Genomic DNA, 12421 nt, shown 5'->3' with positions numbered 1-12421 from the left:
TGGAAGGACAAAATGTGATATAGTCACATATACTATAATAAATTCTACTATAAAAACAATGGAATATAGATGCATGGTATAAAATGGATGTTATCTAATATACTAAATAGAAGAGAGCTAGTTACAAATCATTTTAAAGCGAAAATAAAGTACAATGTGACCAAAAAATAAAATACAAGAATAAAGAAGCATAATACTTAGTAGTAGGAATAAAAGAAAATCCAACTCAATAAAATAGAAGCTTTATTTTACAGACAATGGTCGGCTGTATAATACTGTCAGCCATAGACCATAACAAACCCACACACTGACTTCTTAAACACTGGGTTCTTTTCCAAGAACTCCTTCAGTTTCTTGGGCAATAGAGCTGACAGGAGCCTAAGCTGTGATCTATACGTCTCTGAGGTCTGATGGGGTTTCCTACTAGCAGTGGGTGGGAAATGCTGTGACACAGTAGGTTATGTTACAGGACCAAGATGGGTTCAGGCTTTGAAAATGACCCTACAACTCTTCCAACATCAAAGAAATGATTCATTTGCTATGGGTTCTTCAGGCTTAATAGAAATAAAAGTCTTAACAGAATCCTATTGGTGGCCTCTTATAACAGGTACTCCCTGAGGTACCTGCTTTATGCAAGGTCTGGTAAAGGACCTATTCTATTTTTTAATAGAAAATCCAAATAAAGCAACAAAAGTAAACAGAACCACTTTCTAGTCCCTTCTTCCCAAATTGCTGGAACCGGCACCATTTCTACTGACATCCACTTAAAAGACTGCATTGGAAGATGTATTAAAAACACTTCTTGTTAGGCTAGTAAAAAAAAACCTCAGTAGCAGAGTTCAATTCGTAGCACCATAAACCAAACCAAACCAGCTTTCTGCTTTCATCGACGACTGGAATGCTTGTGAAAATGACAACAGCAAGAGGCATAATATCACTGGTATAATCAGACTTGGAAGTCATAAAACAGGTCTCTCCACTTTACAATTACATTCATTTATGGAAAAAAAAATATCCCACCAAACCAAGTAACTACATCTCATGGGATATTTCAAAAGCAAAGTTTACCTGCAATTGACTGTGATAAACTGTAGAGTTCTTTCATTTGTAAAGGCTTTACTTATTTTTATTTTCTGAGTATGTCTGAGTACCTGAAGGTTCATATATGCACACCAAGTCTCTGCCTCGTTCTTGTGGAAAACAGAAGATGGTACTTGGTCACTAGAATGAAAGCTCCGGGTGGTTGTGAGCCACCATGTGGTGCTGAGAATAGAATACAAATTCTCACAAGAGTGGTCAGTGTTCTTAACCACTGAGCATCATACCAAAACCCATTTTATAATGTTTAATCTGAACATATAGACCATGCATTAAGTTTTAAAGGAAAGTAGCAAATATACCATATTTGTACTAATAAAGAACAAACAAATAAGTTGAATCACTTCATTAACCACTTACATGGCAGTAATTTCTATGGAGTATATCTTTATCAAGTTATATTTTTATATAAATGCATGTTTATACTGAAAACATACAAAGAAAGGAAGAGAACTGCTTTTAAAAAACAACCTCCAACCCTAACACACAAGCAGAGCCACTGTCCACAGAGGACAACAGGAAGAATGTTTGCAGAAGCAGTCATTCAGGGTACAGATGAGCACGATCCCATGTCAATCAACAATCTTCAGGGCATCTTGGTGGTGGTGCTGGGGTTGAAGTCAGTGCTCTGGGTAGCTGAGTACAGACTCTACTACAGAGCTACACAGCCTTACACATTTGATGACTAACTATATCAGGAAACTGAAGCTAGTTTCTACTGTTTCTTATCAAAATATGAAAGAACCTTGAGCACATAATTTAGCTACTGTTTCTTTAAGGTAGAGTTAAAGGTTAAAAAATAAATAAATTGATGGGGCATCATATATTGTTATCTCTTGAGAAATGAGTTTCTACATTTCTCTCCAGAAAAATCACAGTAATGCTCCCATCTGCTCTGCAAGAGATCAGCCCACCCCTCTCCCCAGAGTCCCAAACACTGGCTATAAACATTTCTTTACATTTTCCACCTGATTACAGTTTCTAAAAATCTCACTATAATCCCTCATTTCTTCAGTAGTCAGGAGGCTGAGTATTTTCCCATGGTTACTAGCTACATTTCCTTATATGAACTAGTTATTCCTTTTGGAGCCTTAATTTATGTTCGCAGCACTGAGATTAAACCCAAGACCTCACAATGCTAGGCAAGTGCCCTACCATTCACTGTGCTATAGCCTCAGCTCCCTTGTATTTACTTCACAAATAAGGCCTCACTAAGTTGCCAAGGCTGGTTTTGAACCTGCCTCAGTACAGAGTCCATGCAGAACTTAAATCCATAAGAACCCTGCCTCAGCTTCCTGAGCAGCTAGAATCAGATATCCCTGGTATAGATTTGGCTGAGTCATATTCTAAAAGTGTGGACAATTATAGACCTACCAAAATGGTAGATCACATTTGAAAAAGTTTGGAAAACTTTCCTATGTTTAAGTTCATCTGCTATAAGCCATCCTAGCAACTGAGCAAAGTCAGGTAGGTATAAGACTCCTAAACATACAAGATGAAACATCCAAATATGTTTGTTGGTTTAGACGGTTACTCCAGAAATGATGGAGACCATCAGCAATCTATTTTGAAAACAATCTATTTGTTGTTTGATCTGCTTTTCTGTAATTATTTTCTACAAAGGGAAACAGAAATCTGCAGTAGACAAGCAGAAGGAAGTTGTCACCTGCCTCCTGTCTCCTTCCCATCCCTATAGAAGTGCCTATAAAAGATAATGCAGAGGAAACTGCAGATCTGAGTAGCAACAGCAGCCAGCAGTGAGGAGATAACTACCAGGTTCTGCAGCATTAAAGACTAGCCTGTGCTTGAAGACGCAAGAGCTGAGCATACTGGGTAAGTAAATATTCTAGTCCTAGTGGTACAAATGGCTTGCTGAGGTAAACAGCCAAGACTGAAACATGGATGAGACCCTTATAGGGTTGCTGGGAAAATGAGAAGACAATTTTCAGTTCAGACCACCACTGAGAGAAAAACAGAAAAGACAAAGTTTTGAGAATTCACTCAATAGGAAAAGGAAAGCCATCAGCACAGCGCTGCCTCAGGTAATGCTTGGTAGGCCTGACTGCCATATTATAAAGATTTCTTCCCTAAGGACTGAACAAAGGCTAAGAAGTGGAAATAACAAAATCCTGGGCAAAAGGTCTGATTTCTCGACCTCATAAAAAATGCGTAATCTTATTTTTTTTCCATGCTTAGGATCAAAATCAGAAGCTTGTGCACCTAGACAAGCAAGCACTCTACCATTGAGACCCACTCTCTACTTTAAGACCGCTGAGAAGTCCCAGAACAGTCTGAAACCTAAGAGCTGCTGCACTGGCAGAAACAGCTAGACAGTCAAGATACTCTTTTGATTGATTGATAGATTGATTCATTCATTCATTTAATTTTATTTGGGTTTTTCGAGACAGGGTTTCTCTGTGTAGCCCTGGCTATCCTGGAATTCACTCTGTAGACCAGGCTGGCCTCGAACTCAGAAATCCACCTGCCTCTGCCTCCCAAGTGCTGGGATTAAAGGCGTGCGCCATCACTGCCTGGCAATTCCTTTATTTTAATTACCTCTTGTACATGTAATATTAAGTAGAAAATGAAATGCTGCTGAGTTTCATGAAGAAAGGCCCAATTCGTGAGAGGAATCTTTCTCTTTTAGGCTGGCCTTGACCTTGCTATGCTGAGGATGTCCTTGAACTCCTGATCACCCTGACTCTACCTCTACATCTTCCCTGCTGTGATGAACTGTGCCTGTGAACTATAAACACATATAAACCCTTATTTCCTTAAGCTGTTTTGTCAGAACAAACAGAAAAGTTAACTACTCTCTCTTAGAACTGTGTAATGCAAATAGGACCATAATACTCAAGCTTTTGTTTCTAGGTGTGTCCTTCAGAACTGGTAAGCAGTTTTTGCCTGGTAAAGAATAGATAGAAAGTATTTTAGGACTTTGTGGACCAGACTGTTTGTGATACAACTATCCTATTCTCTTGTAACAAGAAGGCAGCCACAATGAGCATTTAAACCCACTTAGGACAATACTCCCACAGAACTTTCTACAATATATTTTATTATTTAGCCACTGAGCACTTAGAAATATGGGTATTACTGCTAAGGACCTGAATTTTATATAGTTACTTTTTGGTATTTACAGGTGTGGTGATTTGAATGAGACTGGATACCATAGGCTCATATTTGTTCCACAGTTGAGAGAACTGTTTCCAATTAGAAGGTGTGGCCTAGGTAGAGATGAGTCACTGGGAATAATGGGCTCTGAGGTTTCAAAAGCTCATACAATGTTCTCCCCATTAACCCCCATGCCTCCAATTTGTGGATAAGATGTGAGTTTCTCAGTTGCTATTCTGGCACCATACCTGCCTGCCTGTTGGACGCACCCTCTGAAACTCTAAGAAAGCTCCCAATTAAATGTCTTCTTTTCTGAGTTGCCTTGGTCATGGTGTCTTATTGTGGCAATAGAACAGTGAATAGTAGCTAAACAATGGGGTACTCATTACAGGACCTACCAAGGAAAATCTAAATTACTACATGATAAAATACGACAATGGATTTGCATATAATTTACCGACATCTTCAAACCATCTCTGGATTACTTAAAATGCCTAATACAATGCAAATGCTACACAATAGCTGTCACAAACTCAGAGAATAATGACAAAAAAAGGTCTACATGTTTAATAGAGATTTTTGTTCAAATATTTTCAATCTATAGTTGGCTGAATTTACATACATAGAACCTACTGATATGGGGTGTGTGTGTGTGAGAGTCACAAAGTTAGCAAGAGCCTCAGTAGGTAGAAGTGCTTGTTGACAAGCCTAAAGATCTACATTCAACCCTGAGACCCACACTGTGATAGCAGGAGAGAAGTGACTCTTTCAAATTGTCCTCCATGAGTGCTCTACACACACACACACACACACACACACACACACACACACACACACACACTCTCTCTCTCCTAGGGTTACTAGCCAGCACCACCTTAAATATCTATCTAGCCGAAATACCTCTGCTGAAAAAGAGATCTAAAAATAAACTTATAATTTTATTACAGGCAAACAAAGAAGGAAATATGACATAACATTCCTAATAATTCAAAGACCATAACACTAAATAATCCAACTCTAGACACACCAACTATAGCTCAAGCAAGAGGATACGTGTAGAGCTCCATGTACCTGGACTTTGCCATGCTTTGTCTGGTGTACACTTGCTGAATTCCAGCTCTGAGGTCATCCCAGATCTGGTCAAGACCAATCTGCTTCAGTCCATGAGGATTCTGACTCCTGTTTGATGACATTGTGAGCAATGTTCTGAAGTTGTCCAGTACAGCAATCCTTGTTCAAGATACAGCTAGTCCTCCATTAGTTGAAAATAGACAATATCATTCCAAATTTATTCACAGCAGCTCAGAAAGAACGTTCTTTAAGTGTAAAGAGTAAAGTCTCATTGCAGGCAAACCTGAAGAGAAAATAAAAGAGAACTGATCAATTCTACTTTCTGGGGTCAGTAACAGGACAACACACTCTGACAGAACAATCTGTGGGTGTCTATAGGTATTTCAGACATTCTCACTATCTACATGGAAATTAAACTCACTATATGGTATGTATGTAAAATATGTTTAGACGTCTCATCCAAAATCATTCAACTATTACTGCTCTTAAAAAACGTTGAGAAAAACAAGTATTAAGAGACCATTGTCATTCTTTACCTTCTAAAGTTATCAAAGGTTGAAACATAGCACTGGACCTACATAATAGTGAGACAAACTTGAAACAGCAGAGAACATGCTTAGGAAATTCCCATTAAAATGAGAAGAGTTTAGCTAAAAAGTAGGAAAAGCAATGCAATCTCACTAGTTGCCTGTAAGTTTTAGGAATTCTTTGTTTAGCACCTGGAAGAAAAGCTAACATTGGTAAGTGTGAAGATAAAAGGACACAGAGCTTTCTTTTTGCAAGGGAATTTAGGAAGAATGATCTAAATTTACAAAGTACCCTGGATTTCAAGCTTTGACGCTCAGCTCACACCTTACTAAGCTTGAACTTCCTAGCCTGCAAAATGGGGGCAAATTACTTTCCTGACATGGTTGCTGTAAAATTTAAAGATAATAAAATATATAAAACATAGATAGACTATTTGACAGTAAATGCTTACCAAGTTGTTATGGTATTGTTAATATGAAAATAATGTGATAATATGGTTATTATTTCTAAGTGTATGGTGCTACTTCAAAACACAATCTATAATGCCTCTGATGTTGGAGTCACTGGTCAAGGACCCTATGGAATACCATTCTTATTTAGTTGGTACTTCACAAAGTAGACATTCTATATAATTGTTTATACACATCACATTAAAATGTAGAGGTTTTACATAAGTGTTTCTAAGTGCATATCAAAAATACTGAATTTTTTAATGACTTTAACTAAATAAATGTCAATGAAGACAATGGGATAACAGATGTCAGCACAGGTGGCTAGTCCACAAATCGAAGCCTGAGATACCTCAAGTCATTCAGCACACCGGATCTTTTCATCAACATTACAAAACTCCACACAACACAAGGCCCATTTAAGGCCCTTGTAGGTCATGAGTATAATTTAACTTCTGTCTACAGAAAGTTCAATCATCTCTAACATTTATGATGTGAGTCATAGGACTAAATATTTTATGAAACTACACCATCATTCCGATCCTAAATGTATTTCATTTCATATATTCAAATGTGAAACATAAGCAATACAATGCCAAGATTCCTTCAAATATAAAGAGACTAACAATTCAGCAAATGTTTCCTACACAGTTTCAATCTTTTTTTTACTCACCTTGGGGGAAACATAATACTACCCCACTCGATAATAATCAGCCTTAGACTGACGCTACCATCTAATAGCATCAACTTCTACACCTAAACTCCCTATCAATTCTTTACCATTTCCCCATGGAGAACCTCAATGTGTCCAAACTAGAATCAGCTGTGCAGTAACTTCTAATTCCTACCATCGATGGAGGAAATATTCTCCAGCACTAGAGTCTATTCCATGAGTAGCTCAACCAGAATTGGGAACATCACTGTACCCAACTCTTAGGACTCTTGGAGGGATTCTGATAAGAGTGCTATTGATACTGCCAAGGACACTTCACATTGAATTGAATCTCTATTGGTTCCTCTTCCAGTGGTCATCATCATTTTTATAAACTGGATTCTCATACATCTATCCATCTGTACCCAACCCTTGTCCCTTCTTAAAACAGCACACCTGAAACTGTCAGCCTGATTCCAAATTGATGGTCAATCCCCAGGACCATACTATCCTGCAAGCTGTCCTCTTAACATCTACCCACTTGCCTGGCACATGCATACACAAAATATTTTCCTTTCCAGCACAAACAATATGCCTGATACATACTCTATGCAGTGTTTTGTACTGCCCTCCCCTGCTTTTGCATTCTGTGCCTTAATTTCTAACTGCCTGATCCCTTCTCTCTAGTTATCCATACTAAGTATCTAAATTCACAATCAACCAATCTGAGGTCCTCAAAGATTTCCAAGTCAGTATCTAGATAAGAGGGTAAGTGTAAAGAACCTTACCTTACATTTGTAATATCTCCCAGAGAGCCTAACCCTAGTATGTTGTAATTGATACAGCAGAGGAACCCAAATCTAAGACTGAAAGAACTGTTAAACATAAGCACACTGCAGAAACATCTCAAGGGCAGATCACAAGCTGGTACAGCCCCCAGTGTAGGCAAATAATCTTAACTTATGTGCATTTGTGAAATAAAGAGCAGAAAGCCAATTGAGCTGAGAAGGTGATTTATAATTCAGGTCATAAAACCCAGGGCAAACCCCGCAGTTACTTCTGTCCTTGCTTCATAGGGCCTTATAACTTGCAGGGACCAGGAGAGCAGAGCAGCCTGTAGCTAAAGCTACCCTGTGTTGATTTATACCTCTGAGCAGTCTCTCCACACAGGACACCTCAGCAAGTTAGGATTGTCCATTAGACCACTCCAACAGCCATGTAGGCTGTGGCTTTACAGTCTGCCAACCTAGATTATGTGTGCAAAAATACAAGCATGTATGCTTAATCTGCCTTTATACCACCCAATGCTGGCGAGATGAACTGACTGCAAAACTAGAGCAGTAAAGCAGAATATTGGTACCCACAAATGACTAGCTTATTATCACTGTTGATTTTAACACTATACATCCTCTATATTCTAACATCTAAGTCATTAAAAACCTGAAAATTCCAGCAGATTTCCTAAGTCAGAGTTCAGATAGTTTAAGAAGTAAAAGTTTCTACTTTTCTGATTACACATCCAGAAAGTTTAAGCGCTCTCCAAAACTTACAGTGAATTCAACAAAATCTTAAGACACACTTAGAAAATTGGGCTGTTTTCAAGTGCTGTTGGCATTACAGGATTACCAAGCTGAGTGACAAAGCTCCACAAGCTTTTGAGAACACATCATCTGCAGATCTGCTACAAAATTTGGGAGTGTGGTCCCAACAGCCTGTAGATTAGGTTGCCAGCAGGGGAAGTAATGACAGCTAAGGCAGCAACCTAGGTCCCCCTACCAAGTCAGTGTTCTTCAGGAACCCCAGCCATGCAGGCTCCTTCCAATTCCAATGGAAGATGCACAGCTCACATATTTCTGATAGGCAACTAAGGCAGAAAACATCACCAACCAATAACAGACACAGATGGCAGAACCAGTTGTTGCTTCATACATTGGCTCATGAAGCCTAGGTGAATTACAATAGCTTCCAGTCTTCACTTCTGTCTTAAGAACAATAGAATGGAACACAGAGGTCAAAATAAACAGGCCTAAAGCTGTATGTATACTCAAGAAGGACAGCCTCCACTCTGTAAGACCTAGCTATCTCAGAGCCACCAACTGCATTAACTTAAAGGTCAGAAACCTGAATGTGTTTCTTCAGGCATCATTCCTCTGAAAGACGAGCACCAAAGAATATAAATTCGTAAGACTTTTAAGTACATCTCTACTTAAAGGCCGAATACATAACCTTATGGGTAAACAACTGTGTACTCATCTCAATTCTTCCTCAAGCCCTCCAGAATGTGTCATACCTGATTTCATTTCTATAAACTAAGACTAAAAACATTTAGCAGATGCTGTGCTGGAGCCAAAGCTGAGAAGTGTTAAAATGAGATGATTCAAATCAGAGATGTAACAGGAACACAAGAATTAGGGGTTTTCAAGAAAAAGACTGTAACTGCTTTGGTTAGATTGATTGCTGCTGAAAAACAAAAAGACTAAAATAAAATAAAGTAAAAAAATTAAAAAAAAACTCTAGGAAGACAAAATGTTACAATGCTTTCTGAAAATAAAGCTGAGTGGTAATGAAAAAATACATCTAAAATTTGCTTTTAAATAAGATAAAATTTAGTGTTTCTAGTTTGGTGTCTTATTCATTTGTGGGTACAGTGTGCACACATAGGTGGATGAAGGCCAGGCTGATGTGGGATGTCTTTCTTAACTGCTCTCTTCCATACACATCCAGACAGGCAGGGTCTCTCACTTAAACCCAAAGTTTGCCAATTCTGCTAGTCTAGCCAGATAGCTCGTTCTTAGAATCATGTCTGTCTTCTGAATGCTAGAATTACAGGAGGCCCACCATGCCCACCAGCATTTACCTGGGAGTAAAAATATAAATTCTGGTCCTTACAACTGTGTGCCAAGTGATTTACCCAATGAGCCATCTCTGCAGCCTTAGTACAGTAACATTTTACTATGATAAAAATTTAAATGATTCTGGGCATTACTCCATAAATTATTCATTTTCTACCTCTTGGTCAAAAGTATACACAACACCCTGGCTTTTACTTGCAATCTGGCACATACTTAAGAAATGTACTGTAGGGCTAGAGAGATGGCTCAGTGATTAAGAACACTGCCTGTTCTTCTAGAGTTCAAATCCCAGCAACAACATGGTGATTCACAACCATCTGTAATGGGATCTGATGCCCTCTTCTGGCATGTCTGATACAGTGTACTCATATATAAATAAAATGAAAATAAATAGACTTTAGAAAAAGAAGAAATGTACTGTAAAGTTATTCAGACCCACAGGAACTCCTGAATGTGTACACCAGACTTTGGCTATTTATAAGAATATTTATAAGAATAGGGAGGACAGCCCACATATTTACTAGCAGAATTCACAAATAAATTAGTTACCTATTTCACTGCTATGACAAAATACCTGACATAATTTATAAGAACAGGAATGTTAGTCACAGCTTCAGAGGTCTATTGGGTACCCTGGCAGGTAGATGAGGCTGAGTGCCAATCACCTTCAGGAACAGTTTTCTCTCCTTGGTTAATCTTCCTAGAAAGGCTCTCACAAATACACTCAAAGGTGTGTTTTACTAATGTCTCAGGTTCTTCTCAATCTGACTAAGCTGATAATCAAGACTAACCATCACAAGTCTACTTCTTATCAACCTGGCACTCAAAATGCTTGTACCCATCTCATAATGCAAAATGCATTCAGTCCACCAAGATTTTCCAGAGTCTTCACATCCTACACTGTTCAAAGTCCAAGCTCAAAGTTTCCTTTGACCCTCAAGACAAACTCAACTGTGAGGCCCTGTAAAACCAAAACCAAATTATACAATTCTAGGATACAATGGCACAGGATACAATGGCACAGAACGAACACTCCTATTCTAAAAGCTAGAAAATGGAGACAAAAAAGGGGGTGGGGAGAGTGGGATCACAAGAAGACTGTTATCTAGAAGGGAAAGCAATTCTCAGAGAGATGCACAGTATCTAGAGCTGTGACAAAGGGCTTCGGCACCCGTATCTGGATGATCTTCCTGCTGCAGTCTACCCGGCCTCTGTGTTAGTCTGGTTTTATCTGACTGTGGCGTCAGCTTTCCTTGGCAACATGCCAAGTTCCTGGCATCTCCAACAGGTTTACACTTGACCTTCGACTTTTATGCACTACAGGCGCTAACTGAAGGTCTTCTCATTCTGTCACTGGTCACCTGGCCTTCCAAGACTTCCTCTGAAGTCTGGGTGTATTCTCAGAGATCTCATACTCTGGCATTTTTGTACACAAGAAAAGTCTGCACCATGCAGTCAAAGTTTGTCAGAATGGGGCCTTTAGGATAAAAACCACACTGGCCTTTGCATATTAGATAGTGAAGCATGGTGAGATAAACCCCGAGGAAATTCTAAGGTGTCCCTATGGAACAGGGTACCCCTAAAAGTATTCCTCTCAAGGGAAAGTTAATTGAATTCACTCTTGCAAATGAAGGGAAGTTCACATACCCTTGAGCCCATGACGGGTATTGTCTGACTAATTCTTAGGCCTTCAAACCTTTTTTTCTATTGTACTGTGTTAAGTATGTTCGCTTATGTTTAATACTCTAATCTCTTCAAAAGCCACATTTTTTCCCTTGGCCTCTACTTTCATTTCTTGTAGAGAGCCGTAGAAAGCAGAGACATCTCTGGCAATCCGATGCTCTCACAAGTTCTGTAATTTACTGTCTTTGTGTGAGGGGAAAGCGCGCGAAGTCACAAGCCCATCCCGGGGCATATAGAATTTTATGGGCAATTAACCAACCGGGTATGTACACATCACTCCAGGGGGTATTTAACCAGGGCCTTCCCGGGGCTCGGGGCCTTTTCCGCCAGCCGGTTCCCAGCAGCCGGCTTTTTCCCAGCGGGTCTTTCCTCTATAACATCGTAATAAAGATCTGCTGAAGAACTTTGGTGTCTGTGTTATCTCGCGGGCGAGAACACGTCACCCACAATTTCTTTTCTGACAAAAACTACAAAATTTCTAAACATTTGCACTCTACTTTTTATTGACAGTTCTCTGTATACCTGGCTCAGAGAAGCCAGCAAATACCGCAGCCACAGAGGCCAAGTGCTAGCCTGCCCTGAAGTTCCTCTGCCAAGCAGTCGTCACCATTACACTTAGTCTCCCAGTCTCAGGACACAAACAGAAATGAAGGAAGTTGACTGCAAAATCTCATGTGAAAATTCCTAAGCAGTTTTTCCTTCCTTCTTTCTACCTAACTTCCCAGCCTATAAAGGAAGGCTCTGTTGGTCAACTCAAAACTGTGAGAGCACCACTTTCTTCTTAAGGCACTTACACACTACACCCTTCTTTTTCCCCCTTGGCACTCTGAGAAGGATATCTTTTACAGGTCAAGTCTAACCTCCTGACTTGTCTCCACTCCTTCAAACAAGTATTACTTCTGTATTTCCCACCCTGGTAAGAAAAGTCATTTTGATTCCTATTGTTCTTATTGAAACAAAGTCAGTTTTATTAA

General features: G+C 39.3%; 1 protein-coding gene across 1 annotated transcript in view; it reads right to left on the bottom strand.

Annotated features, from left to right (window-relative positions):
- Positions 1–6511, bottom strand: part of LOC114632732 (cullin-1-like) — a 28676-nt gene extending 22165 nt beyond the window's left edge. Inside the window, 1 exon segment of the mRNA XM_028781357.1 lies at positions 5266–6511. Within this exon segment, the coding sequence (XP_028637190.1) occupies positions 5266–5405 (140 nt within the window). The 5' untranslated portion in view covers positions 5406–6511.
- Positions 6512–12421: the final 5910 nt, after the last annotated feature.

Source organism: Grammomys surdaster, unplaced genomic scaffold, assembly GCF_004785775.1.
Source record: "Grammomys surdaster isolate TR1022 unplaced genomic scaffold, NIH_TR_1.0 409, whole genome shotgun sequence".
NCBI lineage: Eukaryota > Metazoa > Chordata > Mammalia > Rodentia > Muridae > Grammomys > Grammomys surdaster.
The sequence above is the reverse complement of the archived record's forward strand: the minus strand, read 5'-3'. Positions and strand labels throughout refer to the sequence as shown.